At 49.0% G+C, this 19577-nt stretch overlaps 1 protein-coding gene across 1 annotated transcript in view; it reads left to right on the top strand.

The window, feature by feature from the left end:
- ANGPT4 (angiopoietin 4) overlaps window positions 1–19577 on the top strand; it is a 45489-nt gene that overhangs the window by 7550 nt on the left and 18362 nt on the right. The window contains exon 2 of the mRNA XM_032142495.2: window positions 18449–18604. Within this exon, the coding sequence (XP_031998386.1) occupies window positions 18449–18604 (156 nt within the window). The remainder of the gene's footprint in view (window positions 1–18448; window positions 18605–19577) is intronic.

The raw sequence follows: 19577 nt of genomic DNA, 5'->3' as shown, positions 1-19577 counted from the left end.
AACCAGATTCATAGCATGCCATAAATGTCATGAAAAATTCATGCATCCTTTCAATTCTGGGACTATGTGTAGATGTGTAACCCCAGACCTCTGCCCCCCACCACACACAAACACAAATGTGTATACACAGCTCTGAACTTAATTTGCCAGGTAAGAGTATTCATTCCTGCTTTCATTTAATTGTCCCTTCCACCAGTGTTTATTGAGGGCTTACAATGCGCCAGGCACTATGAAAGTGACAAGGATTTAGTAGTGAGCAAGGAAGACCATCCTTCCCCCTTGCCCCTGGAGCAGCGGGTGTAACTAACCTAGTGATTTCCCATGTGCAACGATCAACCATGATATGTGCCGTGAAGGAGGGACCAAGAGATGCTGGGGTGGATAATGGGTGCCTGACCTTGAGGGAGGGAGGCACTAGGAAGAAGGACAGCGCTAAGATCTAAAGGCTGGGTTGGCAGTGGCGAGGCAGGGAAAGGAAGCAAAAGCATTCCAGGCACAGGGGACAGCAAGTGCAAAGGCCCTGGGGGTAGAATGGGCCAAAAGCAAAAGGCATTCTGTGTGTCTACAGTGCAGAGAGCGAGGAGAGCATGGCCAAGATGAGACTGGAATGCTCACCAGGAGCCAGACCAGATGTCCCTGGTCCTGACCCTGTTCTCCATGGAGGACCATGGAGACTGGGAACTGATGTGGCCACTTTTCTGTCCTGTCTTCACTGAGGATCATTCTGTGATAGACTGTGGACCTCTGGGCCTGCTTCTACCATCTTTGTCTGACCCTAATCTTATCCCTGTCACCCCATCTGCAGGATCAGCCTCAGCCACCAAGAAGGCAAGATAGGCACATAGAAAGAGCTCAGCCATTAAGTTAAAAATCTTCCTTTACCAGCTGTGAGTAATGCTTGGCCTTTCTGGGCCTTAGTTTACTCATTTGTGTGGGGAACAATCACCATTTTCCTCCAGGCTGCTGGGGATCCAGTAACAGAAGAGGTACACACTAGAGTTGTACAGGCAGAAAGGCCTGGTGCCACGTGGGGAGATACCCCAGCAAAGCCTCCGTCTGTCTAGAACATACTTTGCCCTATTTTCCCAAGGTTGAACTGAGGTTGGGGGATGGGCAGGGGCGCTGTCACATGATCCCTCTAGCCAAGTGGCCTTTCAGAAGCACCACCTGGTTACACCTGTGAAGAGCTACCTGTCCTTGGACAAGTTGTTTAACCTCTCTGTGCCTCATCTGTAAAATGGGTTGATAATAGGTCCTACCTTGGAGGGTGGCTGCAAGGACTTAATATACCTAGTGGTTAGAACAGTGCTGAGCACATAATAACTGTTCAATAAGCATGTTGCCAAGCAAAACGGACACACCACCCCATTCTGTGACATTCAAGTGTCAGGGAGGTGAGCGATCGCAAACACCTTCCAAGATCAAGGTTGAAATACAGACGACCACCAAAGGCATACCTGAGCCTGAGGAGGCAGGGACCCTGGCAGCCCCTCCCAAGTCCAGATGGCAGAGGCAGGCCCTGTTCCCTTCCCTCTGCATCCCCTTCCCCCACACTCCTCATCTTCTCCTTGTGGCCTTTCACCTGGGATGAACACTGGACCTGCCACCCCATGAGAGGTGAGGCTCAGGAGCCAGGGAGGTCCCAAATATTCCACAAATATGGGAAGCACTACTGTGTGCCAGGCACTGTGCTAGGCCTCATGAACAAGACAGACAAGAATCCCAGCCCAGACCCGCAGAGCACAGATCCCAGTGGCCATTTCCCTATTCCTTCCAGGCCCTCTGCAAGGGGGAAACAATGAGGCCACTGAGGTTCAGAGAAGCTCATCACTGGCAGAGAAAGGAAATGGCAAAGCTATTGAGCAAGCTTGCTGACTCTCAGTGCAGTGCTCCAGGCCCAGACCACACTGGACGTTTGGAGATGCTGGGCCTGTGTCAAAGAATTGAGGGTTGAGCTAGGGTTGAGAAGCTCATCCCTCCATGAGAGCCTGTTGGTCCCCAACTCTCTCTACCCCTGGCTCTCAGCCCACTGGCTCTGCTTGCCCAGAGCCTGACCCAGAAGAAAAGCAATAGAATGTCTTGCAGAGAGGAAAACAATGAGGAAGGCTTGGGCCCAGCTACTCGGACAGGACAAGACAAACCATGTCAGTTTGCATTGAGCCACAGGGTGAAGGCCTGGTGCAGGCCCGGGGGACAGAAGAAAGGCAGAGGAGGAGGGGCCAACCCTCATAAATTACAAGTCAGCCCATTGTCAAAATGAGGCAACTGAGGCCTGGGGATGACAGAGAAGAGAAGCAAGAGGGTTAAACCTCTGTAAGCTCTGGAACAGCAGTATATTAGTTATCTATTGTGGCATAACAAATTACCCTAAAACATTTAGCAGCTTAAAATAACAATAAACATTTATTATCTTTCACAGTTTCTGAGGGTCAGGAATTCTGAAACAACTTAATAAGGTAGTTCCGACTTGGGGTTTTTTTCATGTGGTTGCACTCAGATATCAGCTAGGGCTGCACTCATCTGAAGGCTTGACCTGGGCTGGGGCTCAGCCTCCTGTGGCTGGTGAGCTGGCGCTGGCTGTAAGTAGAAGGCCTCCGTTCCCCTCCAGATGGGTTCCTCCCAAGGGCTGCTTAAGGGTCCTCAGGCCATAGTGGCCTACTTCCCCTAGAGCCTGTGGTCCAAGAGAGGGCAAGACAGAAGACACGATGCAATGGTTTAGCCAAGGAAGTCACACTAACATTTCTACAATATCTAATTAGTCACGCCAGCCAGTCCTGACTTGTTGAGAGAGGGGACTACACAAGGGCATGAGCACCAGGGTCCCTGGGGTCATCCTGAAGGCTAGCTGCCACAAGCAGCCCACTGAATGGCTAAGGGTGTGGTCTTTGGAGACCAAAGGCCTATATTTAAATCCAGTCTTTGCCACTTAGGCAAGATGCTCATCTTCTCAGTGCCTTCCTTTCCTCATCTGTAAAATGGTGACAATGGGAGAACCAAGGACTAAATGAGCTGTATTTGTAGGGCTTTGGGGTCATGCCTGGGACACAGTAGCCCTTTAGATGTCTTCCTTGGGAGCCCCTGGCAGCAGTGCAGAGCCTGGTCTGTTCTGGTGGCTGCTCTCTCCCCAGCACCATGCCCAGGTCTCGGCACATCTAAATGAGTTGGTTGGAGGAAGTAAATGAGCACCAAGACTATGTCTAGTTCATTTCTAGAACATTCCTCCTACAGATACCCAAAGCTGACTCCCTCCCTTGCCATGGGCCTCCCTCCACTCCCCCTGGAACACTCCTGCCTGCCCTTCCCGTCTCTGTGCTGGTGTTTCTTCCCCTTTCTTTCTGCCCTGGCACCAGTTAGCTCTCTGTTCTCTGGCCTCTGTGGTCTCCACTGCCTTTGCCTCTCACAGCCTCCAGCAGTGGCTGGGCCTGGGCTCGAGGCTCCAAACTTGCTTCTAGCTGCCAAACAACTATTCAGTGGAAATCTGGTGCCCCTTACACAAAACTGACCCATTTGTTCTCTCCACAAAAATTTATCGAGGACCTCTCATGTGCTTAGCCCTATTCTAGGCATAGAGGATGTGCTCATGAATAGGGCAGACAAACCTCTGCCACTCCTGGGGCTCTTCTGGTGGGGGAATTGGACAAATGACAAATGACTAAAGTGATTTCAGATGGCATGAAGTACTGTGTAGAAGCCAGAGTGGACACTGTGATAAACAGGTGGAGTAGAATGGGGGTGGTCAGGGAATGCTTCTCAGAGGAGGTGACATTTTCAGGGAGACCTAGAAGTCAGAAGGAAGCTGGTGGGAGATGCTTTGGTGCTACTGAGATTGGGGGGTGTGGATGTGTGTTGGGAGGGGGTGCAATAAGCAACTCTGTGGCTCCTGTGGCCACCTCTGCAGTCCCTAGGGCCTCTCCTCCAAAGGGGCAGAAACCACTAGGCACAACCTCTGCCAAGGGCAGTTTGTTAACGATAGTCAAAATCACAAATGTTTTGGGAGGCCAAGGTGAGGTGGGAGGATCACTCGAGCTCACGAGTTCGAGACCAGCCTGAGGCAACAAAGCGAGACCCTGGTCTGTACAAAAATTACTGAAAAATTAGCTGGGCCTGGTGGCACACACCTATAGTCCCAGCTACTTGGGAGGCTGAGGTGGGAGGATCGCTTGAGCCTGGGAATTCGAGGCTGCAATGAGCCGTGATCACACCACTGCACTCCAGCCTGGGTGATAGAGCAAGACTCTGTCTCAAAAAACAAAAGACCAGAAAAAGTGTGATTTCACTCAGCAATTCTACTTGGAAGGATTTATTCCCCACATAGACTTGTGGGAATGTTAAGTGACAGGTGTACAAGGATATTTGTAGCAGCCCTGCTTGTGATGGTTAAAGCCTGGAAACATCTTACAGGCCAGCTAGAGGGGACTAGATGAGCAAACAATGGAGGCCCATAGATGGAACTGCAAGCAGCTTACAATGCTGAGGCAAGTCTACCTGGATGAATGTGGAACATGCTATGAATAATGTTAAGCAAAAGGAAGCCAGGTGTGGAATGGCAAGCTGAGGTTTTTGTAGCCTGAAGGGCAGGTGGTGGGATGGAAACACAGTTACTGCAGATGTATGCATAGCGTTTCTCTGGAAGGAAACCCAGGAACCTCCCTCATTGGCCTGTAGGGAGGGAACTGTGGGTTGAGGCAAGGACAGAAAAATTTGTTTTTCACTTCACTCCTTTTTGTTCCTTGGAATTTTGAACAATGTGTTTATATCACCCATTCAAAAAATAAAATTACAAAGATTTACATTTAAGTTGAAACACACACACAAAGCTATGAAAGATCTGATCCCCCAGATTTTCATACGTCTGGACCAGATCTGGCCATTAGCTCCTGTGTCTCCATTAGCCTCTGGCACTTTACTTTCCTGACTGGGACCTCAGTTTCCCCATCTGTGAAATGGAGGGGATGGGAGCTGAGTGGTCCCTGACGGCATCATTTAGGTCTCCCCCTCACTAAATCTTTGCTCCACAGATGTCTCCCTGACTGGGCTCCTACCCCTGGGGCATCCCTGCTAAAGCCCTTTTCCTTTTACCATCAGGCCAGGCTCAAATCTCCACACCCTGCGCCACCCCAGCCATGGGGCTTTGGTTCAGCCTAGGACCTAGAACAGGCTTCACCCCAATTCCCACACCATCCCAGTACAGCCTGGTTTGGACTCTGTTCATTGGGGACTGTTTTACCTGATTCCAAAGCAAAGAATTTTGTTCTCCACTAAAGGAACCTGCAAGGAGTCCTGGTCCTCTCTAAGCCACACGGGACCCACGGCAGGGTTTAGAGCAGAGGGGGTCATAATCTGACAGGTTGGCCAGGACCTCACTGGCTATGTGTGGAGCATAGCCTGGGGGCCCAGGGAGCAATGATAGATGCCAAGAGTATCAAGGAAGCTGTGATCCCCACTAGAGATAATGGGAGCTGGGACTGGGGTGGAAGTGGCAAGGCTGGGCAGAAGTGGTCAGATTCTGCATGCGCCCGAGGGTAGAGACAACAGATTGGATGCAGGATGTGAGAGAGACAAAGGAAAGCAGGGCAGCTCTGAGAGGCTGGGTCTGACCAACTAGAAGGGTATAGTTTACTTAATGCACACCCCGATTCACAGAAACCCTGGTGCTTTGGGTCTGTTTCTGGAACAAGTCTAGGCAAAGACCCAGGAACTAGGTCAACAGGCAGAAGCCAGCAGCAGGGTTCACCCCGTCCTCTGGGCTCACTGGCTGCAGGGCTAAAGCCTGGGTTGTACCCTGGGTGAGGGAAGCACCACTTTCACCCACCCAGCCCCCCCCCTGACCCTCTTACACCCACCAGACCTGACCTCCCAGCCTTCTAAATCAGTAGACCTGGGGATGAATCTAGCATCTGCAACTTGATGGGTGACCTCAGGGAAGTGACTCTGAGCCTGAACCTCCATTTGCCCATCTATAATTGGGGTCAACAGCAGAGCCTACAAATATCCAGACAGTCTTCCAGGCCCCAGAAGGCAGGCAAAGTCCTTGCACTCTCAGAGTTGGTAGCCTACTGGGACACCGGTGAGGAACCTTGTGTGGGACAGGCCTTCAGGGGTCTTAACCTTTCCTGTGCCTCGGGGTCCTTTGGCATCTGGTGACCCTCTCTCAGAGAAAAAAATTTTTTTTTGAAATGTAAAATTAAATGCATAGATTTATAAAGGAAACAAATTGCCTTGAGATGCAAATGTCAACATAACAGAAAACAGGTTTCTGATATAGTCCTATATTATCTCTGTATTAATGCACAAAACAACAAGACTGAGTGGTGAGTCAAGTACCTTCCATCATTTTGAGGCTGAGGTGAGTATACACAATGTGTCATAGATGTCCACAATCACTGCAATGAGACATTAGAGTTATCTGCGGTTTCTACTAGTGACAAAGCCGCAGGCCCTGCTATCACCGCTGTAATAGCCTGTGGCATATACTCACTACCACAGGAAAAGTTAATTTCAGTTAGAGACTAGTGAGAAAAGAATGTCCTTTTTTTAATGCAAGTTTACAGGTTCCTTGAATTCTATTCACAGATCCCTGGGGGTCCAGGACATCGGTTAGGGACTCCTAGTGTTTATATACTAGTTGTTAGCTATTCTATTAATTATACCTGTATACACTCTCATTCTACTTTTAAAATCCAAACTATTTCAATACAGGTAATGTAAAAAGAAAATGCCATGACCATCACCCTATTGAAACCCCCTCCCCTGAAGCAAATCGCTACTGTTAATAGTTTGGTCTTCTCGGTTTTTATATAAAAATACATCATTTGGATCATGCTTACACACAAATGGATCCACATTGTATATAGTGTTCTGCCTCTTGGTTGTTTTTTACTCACAAGCATGACAGGGACATCTTTTCAGATCAGCATCTGATGTAGCTCAACCTCATTCTTGCTTGTTTGTTTGTTTGTTTTGTTTTAAGATAGGGTTTCGCTCTGTCTCCCAGGCTGGAGAGCAGTGGCATGATCAGAGCCCACTGCAACCACCTCCTAGGCTAATGCCATCCTCCTGCCTCAGCCCCCTAAGAGGCTGAGACTACAGGCACGCACCACCACCTTCAGCTAATTTTGTTCTGTTTTTAGTAGACACAAGGTGTCACCGTGTTACCCAGGCTGGTCTCCAAATCCTGAGCTTTAGCGATCCACCCACCTTTCCTCCCAAAGTCTGGGATTACAGGTGTGAGCCACCGTGCCCAGCCATCAACCTCATTGTTTTTAACAGCTACATAGTGTCACGTGCGTCCGTGTGACGAGACCACCAAACAGGCTTTGTGTGAGCAATAAAGCTTTTTAATCACCTGAGTGCAGGTGGACTGAGTCCGAAAAAGGAGTCAGCAAAGGGAGATGGGGTGGGGCAGTTTTATAGGATTTGGGTAGGTTGTGGAAAACTACAGTTAAAGGGGGTTGTTCTCTTGCGGGCAGGGGCGGGGGTTACAAGGTGCTCAGTGGGGGAGCTTCTGAGACTCATTGTCCAGGAGAAGAAATGTCAGAAGGCAATGTCATGAGTTAAGGCAGGAATCAGCCATTTTCACTTCTTTTGTGGTTCTTCAGTTGCATCAGGCCATCTGGATGTATACGTGCAGGCTTGGGCTCAGAGGCCTGACATTCCTCTCTTCTTATATTAATAAGAAAAACAAAACAAAATAGTGGTGAAGTGTTGGGGCAGCGAAAATTTTGGGGGGTAGTATGGAGAGATAATTGGCAATGTTTCTCAGGGCTGCTTCTAGCAGGATTAGGGGCAGCATTGGCACCTAGAATGGGAGAGATTAAACTGAAGAAAGATTTTGGGGTAAAGGGTGATATTGTGGGGTTGTTAGAAGGAGCATTTGTCATATAGAATGATTGGTGATGGCCTGGATGCAGTTTTGTATGAATTGAGAAACTAAACGGAAGACACAAGGTCTGAATAAGAGAAGGAGAAAAGCAGGTATTAAAGGACTAAGAATTGAGAGGACCTAGGACATCCAATTAGAGAGTGTCCAAGGGAGTTCAGTGTAATTATTTGCTTGATTGGAAGTTTTTGGGCTCTGTCCTTGAGTTTTTTTATGTTGTCATATACCAGGCCAGATTGATTTAAGTAAAAACAACATTCTTCATTTGGAAATATGCAGAGTCCTCGTTTCACAGCAGTGAGTAAGTCAAGGCCTATTCCTGTCTTTTTACATTAACAATAAGAAAAACAAAACAAAATAGTAGTGAAGTGTTGGTGTCATGAGGGGAACAGGAAGCTGTTTGGTCCCATTTGCAAGTAGAATTTTGGGAGTAAGGAAAACAAGTGTGCATGTGCCTGTCCAGTTAGCAGGTAGACACATGTAGGTAGAGGATCCGCAGAGGAAGAAGAGACCTTGTGCGAGGCAAAACTGGAAATGCAAAGTAAAAAGATGAGAAGGAGTACTGAAAGGTTTCTTGTACCCAGATTCCTTGGGATCCAGCTAGGGTGGCAGCCGTCAGGGGTTGTAATGGGGACTGATGGGGTAACTGCCTAGAGGGGGAGGTTCAATTTTCATGGTGTATGAGAAAGCCTCGAGTATCTATGAGCAACCATTCACTGTTATTTACAGGGCTGGGTAAACAAGAAGAGGGCCTGGGAGGAGAGTCTGAAGAGCAAGGGGAAGGTAGCCAAGGATGGAGTGAAATACAGGGTAAATGTCTTAAAGGAAATGAGAGGTTTTAAGAGGTGGGCTAGTGGCTTGTAACCCACATGGAAGAGGTTATGAAAGGATGATAGAATGGAATGGGCCTGTGAGGCTGGAAGGAGGAATTTTTCTTGGTCCAAGAACCATTTGCCTTGTGTGGGAAGAGACTGATAGGTGGAAGTCTCAGTAGGAGAGTAGGTGGGAGTGATGGAAAGAAAGTAAATCATGAGAAAGGGCTTGACTGAAGTAATAGGAGCAGTCCCTAAAGCCTTGTGGCAGTACAGCCCAAGTAAGTTGCTGAGGCTGATGGGTGTCAGGGTCAGTCTAAGTGAAACCGAAGAGAGGCTGGGATGAAGGATGCAAAGGAATAGTAAAGAAAGCATCTTTGAGATCCAGAACAGAATAATGGGTTGTGGAGGGAGGTATTGAGGATAGGAGAGTATATGGGTTTGGCACCACGGGGTGGATAGGCAAGACAATTTGGTTGATAAGGCGAATATTTGGACCAGTCTGTAAGACTTGTCCGGGTTAAAATGTTTCAGCCTAATAAGGGAACTGGGCAGGTGGGGATAATTAAAAAAGAGTGCATAAAAGAATGTTGTCCCAGGCTAGGCGTGGTGGTTCATGCCTGTAATCCCGGCATTTTGGGAGGATGAAGCGGGTGGATCACAAGGTCAGGAGATCAAGACTATCCTGGCTAACATGGTGAAACCCTGTCTCTACTAAAAAAAAATTTAAAAATTAGCTGGGCATGGTGGCAGGCGCCTGTAGTCCCAGCTACTCGGGAGGCTGAGGCAGGAGAATGGCGTGAACCTGGGAGGCGGAGCTTGCAGCGAGCCAAGATTGCACCACTGCACTCCAGCCTGGGCAACAGAGCAAGACTCCATCTCAAAAAAAAAAAAAAAAAAAAGTTGTCCCAGTTGGCACCAAAGCTGGGGAGTTTTAAGGAGTCTAGCAGCCTGGCCGTCAATACCCGCAACAGTTATGGAGGCAAGGGAAACAGGCCCTTGAAAAGAAGGTAACGTGGACTGGGTAGCCTCCATATTGATTAAGAAGGGGATGCACTTACCCTCCACTGTAAGAGTTACTTAAAGCATCTGTGATGGTCCAGGAGGCTTCTGAGGCACTCGGGCAGCGTCAGTCTTCAGCCGCTAAGCCGAGAAGGTCTGGGAAGGAGTCAGTCAGAGAGCCTTGGGCCAGAGTTCCAGGGGCTCTGGGTGTGGCTGTTGGGTGAGTTGGACAGTTCGATTTCCAGTGGGGTCCCACACAGATGGGACACGGCTTAGGAGGAATCCCAGGCTGTGGGCATTCCTTGGCCCAGTGGCCAGATTTCCAGCACTTAAAGCAAGATCCTGCAGGAGGAGGTCCTGGAGGAACAACTGGCTGCTGAGGCTTAGGCGTTTTGAAGTTCTTGTGTGCTGGAGATGTGGCTGGGGTTCCTCTTACAGTGGAGGCAAGTAAATGCAACTCAGAAATATGTTGCCACTTGGCTGCCTCTTCTGTATTATTGTACACCTTGAAGGCAAGGTTCATTAAGTCCTGTTGTGGGGTTTGAGGGCCAGAATCTAATTTTTGGAGCTTTTTCTAATGTTGGGAGCGGATTGGGTAATAAAATACATATTAAGGATAAGGTGGCCTTCTGGCCCCTCTGGGTCCGGGGCTGTGAAGCATCTAATGGTAGCTGCTAAGTGGGCCATGAACTGGGCTGGGTTTTTATATCTGATAAAAAGAGCCTAAATGCTAACTGATTTGGGAGAGGTTGGATAACAAAAAAGGAGCATTAACCTTGACTATGCCTTCAGCTCCAGCCACCTTTCTAAGAGGAAATTTTGGGGCAGGCGGGGAGGGCTAGTTGCAAAATGAAACTGTAAGCCAGACCAGGGGTGAGGAGGGGAGGTGATAGAAGGATTATAGGGTGGGGGAGTGGAGGCTGAGGAAGAATTGGGACCTGGCTCGGCCTGGCAAGGAGCAGCCTCAGGGAAGAGGGGAGAGGTCAGATGAGTCTGTAGAAAAGGAGAATTCAAAGGACTCAGAGCTTGGGGTGGAGATTGAAGGAACAGACAGGAGAGAAAAAGAAAGATTTGGGATGAGTCGCATTGGGAGCAGAGACTAGGGAGGGACCAATGTGTGAAAGAATGCCTGGACGTCAGGCACCTCAGATCATTTGCCCATTTTTTGACAAAAATCATCCAGGTCTTGTAAGATGGAGAAATCAAAAGTGCTGTTTTCTGGCCATTTAGAACTATTGTCGAGTTTGTACTGGGGCCTAGCAGTATTGCAGAAGAAAATAAGGCATTTAGGTTTTAGTTCAGGTGTGAGTTGAAGAGGTTTTAAGTTCTTGAGAACACAAGCTACTGGAGAAGAAGAGGGAATGCAGGGTGGAAGGTTGCCCACAGTGAAGAGGTAAGTTTGAAGAGAAAGCTAGAGACGTGGAGAAGCGGGTGGTGAGCAGCCCTGGGCTGTAATATGGGTGAGCAGCCAAAGCAGGCGTCCCCGCGATTGACTTGCCACCAAGGGAATGTGGGTGAATGACCAAGGCAGGTGTCCCCCTGGTGATCAGACACCAATGGAATGTGGGTGAATGATCAGGGCAGGCATCCCCACAGTGATTAAACACCAAGGGAAGATTGTCTTCCTGAGTCCATGACTGGTGCTGCAGTTTTGGGTCCATGGATAAAATGTGTCTCCTTTGTCTCTACTAGAGAGAAAAAAGAACCAGAATTGGAAGGACAGGGAGATTGAAGGGTAGTGAGAGAGGCTGAAGAAGCGAGTGAAAAGACCGTTTACTCGATTTGAAATTGGTGAGATGTTCCTTGGGCTGGTTGATCTGAGGATCCGAGGTCATAGGTGGATCTCCACAAGGACAGGGGACTGGTCTCCTGAAGGAGTCCTCCTGTCCTGGGTCTTCAGCACCAAATATCATGTGCATCCATGTGAAACAAACAGGCTTTGTGTGAGCAATAAAGCTTGTTAATCACCTGGGTGCAGGTGGACTGAGTCCGAAAAAGGGATATAGGGGTGGGCAGTTTTATAGGATTTGGGTAGGTAGTAGAAAATTACAGTTAAAGTGGGTTGTTCTCTGGCGGGCAGGGGCAGGGGTCACAAGGTGCTTGGTGGGGAGGTATGGAGACTTATTGTCCAGGAGAAGGAATGTCACAAGGTAGTGTCATCAGTTAAGGCAGGAACCAGCCATTTTCACTTCTTTTGTGGTTCTTCAGTTGCATCAGGCCATCTGGATGTATATGTGCAGGCTTGGGCTCGGAGTCCTGACACATAGTAAGCTATGGCCCAGACATACCAGAATTTATCATGCATTCATTATGTAACTACAATGACAGTTATCTCAGGAATCCTCCCTACAACCCAGGGGAAGGAGCTATGATTATCTTCATTTCAGAGAAAAGGCTCAGACCCCAGTAGAGGCCCCAGCCTAAGGTCACACAGCCAGTAAGCTAAGAGCTGTGATTCACACACAGGTCCATCCATACAAAGCACTACTCTCTCTGCATTGATTTTTATCTGCAGTCGACAACATGCATTTCCCAAACAGGAACCTCATGCACCATTTTCCATGGAAGAGAGATAGATGCAGGGCATATCGTTGTTACCCATCTTCATTTTGATCCTCAGATACCAGACATGCTCCCACTTCAAGGCCTTTGCACTTGCCTTTTCCTCTTCCTAGAGTTCCCTCCCTCCTGACTCTCCCAGACCTTGCTTTTTCTCAGCCTCTCAGCCCAGATGGCCCTCTCTGGTGGGGCTTTCTCCATCATCCTGGCTAAACTTGCCTCCAACCCCACATATTACCCTGTCTTATTTTCTTCATAGCATTCATCGAGATTTCAATGCAACTGATATATTTAGTAGAAGTGCCCTGGAATCAGAAACTTTACCAATTTTGCTCATTTCTGATTATCTAATACCTAATACAGGATGAGCACATAGTAGGTGCTCAAGTAATAATTCCTGAATGAACACATGAATGAAACTCAGAGAGGGTGAGGGGGTTCACTGGAGGAAATCTATTTAACGTTACATATGTATATCGGCGGCATTTTATAGAACCTTGTGTTGGGAGTGTTGTTTTTTATTGAAATATGACCCACTTACAGCAAAATTTACCCTTTTCACATATAGTTCCATGAGTTTTGACAGACATATACAGTTATGTAACCACCAGCAAAATCATGACATAGAACATTGCCAATATCCCAAAAAGCTCCCCTGTATCCTTTAACAATCAATCCCCACCCCCCCAGACCCAGGCCCTGGCAATCACAGATTCTGACATTTTTAGAGAGTCATACAAATAGACTCCTACAGTATGGGACCATTGGAGTTGCATATTTTTCACTCATGATCCATCTGAGGTTCATCTGTGTGTTTGTACACATCAATGGTTCTTTCCTTTTTATTGCTCAATGGAGTCCACTGCATGGATGGACTGCAGTTTCTCCATTTGCCAATTGATGTCCATTTTATATAAATAATGCAGAAGAGAAGCAGGCTTGAGCAGATCTCCTTGGCCACGGAGGCTGCTCATCCATGGATCTGCACCTGTTATTTGTCTGGATCACCCCTCCTCCCCCAGCCCCTGCCTGTGAAAATTTCTTTCTTTTCCTTCAAGACCCTTTGCAAATACCCTCTCCCTAGCAAGGAGCAGGGTGTGCTGACCTATGACACAGATCTGTAAGGGGGCTCAGAGAAACACAGTACTCTCCAAGGGCTCACAATGAAAGTGTGGCAGAGCCAGAACTCAAACCCAGGGCCAAGGGGATGGAGCAGTAGACCAGGGACCAAAACTCAGTCTCTTTGCCAGCTGAAAGGGTGATATGAGGTCAGGCCTTTGTACCCCATCATAGGCCTGAGAATTCGGCAGCCTGAGAGTGATGGAGAAGGGGCAGGTCTAATCCTGGAGTCGGGGCAGGGCATAGAGAGAAGCAGATCCAAAAAAACAAGAGAAGTAGATCCCACGTAGGGTCAGTTCCTCCACTGGGATCCACCCCCTGCCCTTCCAGCTGGTGCCCCAGCCCTGGGCCAGACCTAGCTCCCACCACCCAGGCCAATGTTAGTCTCCAGAGCCCAGCCCAGCCTAACTGAGCCCATCTGGCCCAGATTATCCATCCCAGGGCCCGTGCTGGTGGGCAGGTGTGGCAAATTGGGTGATGGGCTCCAGCTGTGGGTAACCTTTGCCCTGCCCAGCCACTTGCAACCACAGGACAAGTGGGGAACCAGTGAGGTGCTTGGGGAGCTCCAGTCACTTGAGAGGACCCTGAGCTGCCCTGACTCACCAGCTCAGCTCTGCAGCCCTCAGGCAAGGAGTCTTAGAGCCTAGCCTGCCAGATGGTGACCTTGGGCAAGACTTCTAGGCCTCAGTTTGTCCACGTTCAGGCAAATGAGAAGCTTGGGGAAGATGCCTGGGAAAGTCTCATCTCAGGCATGAATTTGCTGTTTGACTACTTGGAGCAGGTGCTCAGTACCTGAATGTCTGCTTTTTAATTTAGGTTCTAGGAGGTCAATGATGCATGAAAAAGTCTGAGACCAAACTCAATATAGCTATATTTGTCCTCATCCATGCTGGTGGGCCCAGCCAGCCACACATTAGAATCTCCTGGGAGCTCACATGTGGTCCATGGCTAAGATTTACTGCGGACCCCTGGACCAGCCTGCTAGCCCGTGCTCCGATGTTAATGACATCGAAGGCACCCCTCCTGAGGAAATCTCAACTGCACCACCTCTACTAGGCCCCAATTCAGCAGGAAGCAGTTAGTGCAGTCATCAGCCAACCTCCCCAACAGCACTTGGGTTTTTCTGTTGAGAGCGGGGACTGAGAGACAGGACTAGCTGGATTTCCTAGGCTGACTAAGAATCCCTAAGCCTAGCTGGGAAGGTGACTGCATCCACCTTTAAACATGGGGCTTGCAATTTAGCTCACACGTGACCAATCAGAGAGCTCACTAAAATGCTAATTAGACAAAAACAGGAGGTAAAGAAACAGCCAATCATCTATTGCCTGAGAGCACAGCAGGAGGGACAAGGATCGAGATATAAACCCAGGTATTCGAGCCAGCAAGGGCAACCCCCTTTGGGTCCCCTCCCTTTGTATGGGAGCTCTGTTTTCACTCTATTTCATGCTATTAAATCTTGCAACGGCAAAAAAAAAGAAAGAAAAAAGAATCTCCTGGGAGCTGAGAGAGAGGTTAAAGACAGGAAGGCACAAAAGGCAGACCCATGGAGAGGAGGGCAGCCTGGCCCAGAATAAGGCGAGTAAACAGATTTGAAATCCACATTGGGATCACAGTGGGCAGTACTTACTAGTGGGTTGAGTGTGGCTGCTAAGAAAAAGAGAAGTTAAGATTGAGGTCTGGGTTTGGGGCTTCAGAACTGGGCAGAGCCATTTCCTGAGATGGGAAAGACTTGGAAGAATGGGGTGGGAGTTACAGGGACAGAGGCGATGGGAGCTGAGGAATGAAGAGTTTCACACTGGGCTTGAGATGCTCATTGGAAACCATGCAGAGATGGCAAGTTGGGGACAAGCAGGGGAGAAGTCTGGGTGGGAGATGGTGACGGCCCCATCAGCACAGGGGGATGTGGAAGTCCAAAGACCGATCTCAGCATCTGGGGCAGGGCCCTGATGCATTTGGATCCTCAGACCCCTTGGCATCTGGTCCTGGTGAAGCTTAATAATCCTTTCTCAGAAATGCATAAAATCAAAGCATAGGAACACTCAGTAATATGGAAATCATAAGCAAAATACGAAAAATAAAATCTGTGATCAGGCATAGCATTATCCAGTGGTGGCTGTGATGTCTATAATTCCAAAGACCCAGTGAGTAAAAACAATGTATTAAGATACTGTAAGAGTGTGTTGTGATATAAAAATATTTGGGATTTCTATTGGTAATGACTCTCAGGACCTGCTAGTATGGCTGTGGTTTGTGACCTAGGCTCATAATTGAAGGAAATGCCAAATTTTAATTGCAGATTAGTGGACAAAAAATGTGATTTTTTTTTCTCACTCAAGTTCATGGAGCCTGTGGTTCTTCATTAAGGACCCCTGACCTAGGGAGTGAATGTACATAGAGACACGGATCCAGGACTGGGCCATGGGGGCCCTGCCGTGTAAGAGTCTGTAAAGGAGGAGTCAGAGAGTGGGTGGTTAGGGGCTAGGAGGAAACCAGGACTGGGGGGAAGTCGTCCAGTAACAGGGAGTGGCCATCCAGGTGATTGCTCCTGAGATGTCAAGCAAGATGGAGTGTCCCTTGAGTGCAGTGTCAAGGAGGGCTATCTATGACAAGGTGAATTAAAGAGCGAAGGGGGGTACTGGGCGTGGTGGTCCTCGCCAGTAGTCCTAGCTATTTGGGAGGTGGGAGGATTGTTTGAAGCCAGTAGTTTGAGGCTGCAGTGAGCCATGATCACATCACTGCACTCCAGCTTGGGTAACAGTGAGACCCCGAAAGGCAAAGGGACCTCCCAGGATGGAGAGACCTGACTGGAGGTATACAGGAGGATGAACACTATGGGCTATATTTATTCTCTATATATTTTTTTTTGAGAAACGGTCTCACTCTGTTACCCAGGCTAGAGTGCAGTGGTGCATCTCAGCTCACTGCAACCTCCGACTCCCAGGCTCCAGCGATCCTCCTGCCTCAGTCTCCTGGGTAGCTAAGACCACAGGCTTATGCCATCATGGCTGGCTAATTTTTGTGTTTTTAGTAGAGATGGAGTTTCGCCATGTTGCCCAGGCTGGTCTCAAACTCCTGGGCTCAAATGATCCACTCTCCTTAGCCTCCCAAAATACTGGGATTACAGGTGTGAGCCACCGCACCTGGCCTCTATGCTTTTTTGTATGTGTGAAATGTAACATCATTACATTATTAACGTTATGTTGTTGTTTTTTTTTAAGTGAGGGTGGGTATGGAGGTGACAAACTGGAGACAACTTGTAGAAGTTTTGTGTTGATGAGATCAGAGAAATTGCAGAAGCAGCCAGAGAGGCTGTGGAGTTAGTTTTTAGATGGAAGCTGTTAGCACATGCTTGTGTGCTGCAGGGAGGGGGTGGGCTGAGGATGCAGGGAAAGAAGGAGGGGGGTCTCTCTGGTCTTCAGTCCCTGCTGCCACTCTGCATCAAGGGCTCTCACACTTGAGCAGGCATCTGACTCAGCCAGGGGGGGTTGTTAACCACAGATGGCTAGGCACCATTAAGAGGTTCCGGTTCAGGAGGTCTGGGGTGGAACCTGGAAATTCACATTTTTAATGAGCTCTCAGCTGATGCTGACAGAAGAACCACACTTTGAGAAACATAGCTCTAACCAGTACTACTACCGCCCACAAGCACCCGCTCCAGGATTTGATAATGGAACTTGCTCCCTTTGAAACACTCCAGGGTGAGGAAGGGATGGGAATGAACAGTCAAGATGGAAGAAGGGAGAAGAGATGAAGGAGGAAGTGGCTGGACCCTGGCCCGAGCCAAAGTCACCACCTCTCCCGGGGAGCACCCATCTTCCCAGGGACCCTGGGAGCTGACCAGCTGGACCTTCTGAAAGACTGAGTGAGAGGGCAAGGGAAGGAGCCAGGGACGGGGGTGGGGGGCATGGTGAGAGGCCAGCATGTGTGCCGAATGGCGAGGCAATGGTGAAGGGGAGCTGGCTCTCTGCCTGCAGGCACTGAGCCCTGAGAACACACTGTTCACCTTTACAACAGCATAGTGGTGTCATGCCAGACCAGCTCTCCTGCCCTTGGGAAAGAGAGCAGCCCTTTCAAAGAAATGAACATTTGCATGTGGGATCCCAGAACATCAGAGCTGGAAGAACCCTTGGAGACTGGCCGGTCCAGCCCCATTTGGCAGATGGAGGGGATCTGAAGATAGAAAACACAGCTTGGCCAATGGACCTGCAAACTCTTTGTACAAGGGAGAGATGCATTCCCACTCCCTGCTGGCTGGCTCACCCCGAGGAAGCTGGGGAAGGGGCATGTGATTGGACGCTGTGCTCTGACCCTCGCTGTTTCCCCTTTTTCATCAATTCATTGAACGCACATTTATGAGCACTCACTGTGCGCCATGCATTGTGCTAAACGTAGAAACAAGGTAGTGAGCAAAACCAAGTCCCTGGCTTCATGGAATTGACATTCTAGAGAGAGAAACAGACAACAGACAGATAAAAAGAGAGATAGTGATTTTTAAAAGTCAGGTGGTGGTAAGTGGTATGAAGAAAGCTGAAACAGCATGAGGGTGTGTGCCATGCAGATGGGGATCAGGGTTGGGGAAGGATTCCAGAGGGAACAGTGAGGGAACAGCTTGTGGGTGCATGCTTGCTTCGTTGGAGGGATGTCATGGAGGCATTGCATCGGGATTGAAGTAAATGAGGGAGAGGGGTATAGGAGAGGAATGAGAGTGTAGTGGCAGGCCCAGTCATGGAGGAACCTGCAGTCATGGCTTTTCCTCTGCGTGAGATAGGAACCCTGGAACGATTTTGAGCAGAGGAGGTTTAGCAGGATCCCTCTGGCTGCCTAGTGGGGGATGGACTGTGCAGGGGACAAGGATGGAAGCAGAGAGGCAGATGAAATAGGCATATAAATCCCTCCCAGGGAAAAATCTACTGGGATAGTCCAGGCAAGATGTAATGGTGGCCTGACCTGGCCCGGCATGTTCTGAGCCAGGGAGGCCTCACGTGGCTGCTCAGTGCCCTCCCGTGGTGACACGTGGGAGGGACAGGGGGCTTCCCCCAGCCCCTCCCCGGTGACCCCAGCCCATGGTCTCCCACAGCTAGACAGGGCCATCAAGACGATCTTGAGGTTGAAGCTGGTGCAGGTCCAGCAGCAAATGGCCCAGAATCAGACGGCCCCCATGCTAGAGTTGGGCACCAGCCTCCTGAACCAGACCACTGCCCAGACCCGCAAGCTGACCGACATGGAGGCTCAGGTAACAGAGGGTGACTGAGCGGGCACTGAGGGCCTGTGGCTGGCCAGGCTGGTTCATAGCCCCAGTCATCTTACCTTGATCTCTGACCCTGGGTAGGGTCAAGGCCTCCTCTGGGCCTGTAGCCCCCGGGGTCCCTCCTCCCTGATGAACTTGTCATAAAACTATCTCCCTCCAAGCTATGAGCCCTGGGGGGTGGATGCTGGGCTTGGCTTTTCTGCCTCTGTAACTTCAGTGCCTGGGTCTGTGCTGGGCACTGGAATGAGGGGTATAGTAGCATAGCTCCCTTGCCCTCAGAGGACTTAAAATGCACCAGGGGAAGATGGATAAGAAACAATTAATTGGGCCTCTGGGGCCAAGGACTTGGAGAGAAGAGGTATCTGAGCAGCAAAGAGCAGGGAAGGAACTAGTGAATAAGTGAAGGGTAGGGAAGTCAGTGGGTGAAAAAGCGAATAACAAATAGACACAAGTTTGTGCCCATTTGTTTGTTTGATCCCCCGTGTGCCAGGCACTGCTTGAGAAGACTGGTGCCTAGTATATAGCAGGAAACAAAGCAAGCATACATTCCGACTCCTGTGAAGCTTCCCCCAAAATGAAAAGATAAGTGACATATATGGTTATGCGCTGCTTAATGTTCCAGTCAACAACTTGCCACATAGACAACAGCAGTCCCATAAGAGTATCGCATGCTGTTTTTATTGTACCTTTTCTATGTTTAGCTATGCATACACAAATACTTCCCACTGTGTTGTAACTGCCTACTGTATTCGGTGCAGTCACATGCTATATGGATTTGTAGTTTAGGAGCAATAGGCTGTCTCATATAGCCTAGGTATGTAGGCGGCTATACCATCTAGATTTGTGTAAGTTCACACTATGATGTTTGCACAATGACAAAATTGCATAATGACGACCTTCTTACAACATCTTTCCGTCATTAAGCAACACATGGCTGTATATGTTAGCCAGTGACAGC

This window comes from Hylobates moloch, unplaced genomic scaffold, assembly GCF_009828535.3.
Source record: "Hylobates moloch isolate HMO894 unplaced genomic scaffold, HMol_V3 SCAFFOLD_21, whole genome shotgun sequence".
NCBI classification, from domain to species: domain Eukaryota; kingdom Metazoa; phylum Chordata; class Mammalia; order Primates; family Hylobatidae; genus Hylobates; species Hylobates moloch.
The sequence above is the reverse complement of the archived record's forward strand: the minus strand, read 5'-3'. Positions and strand labels throughout refer to the sequence as shown.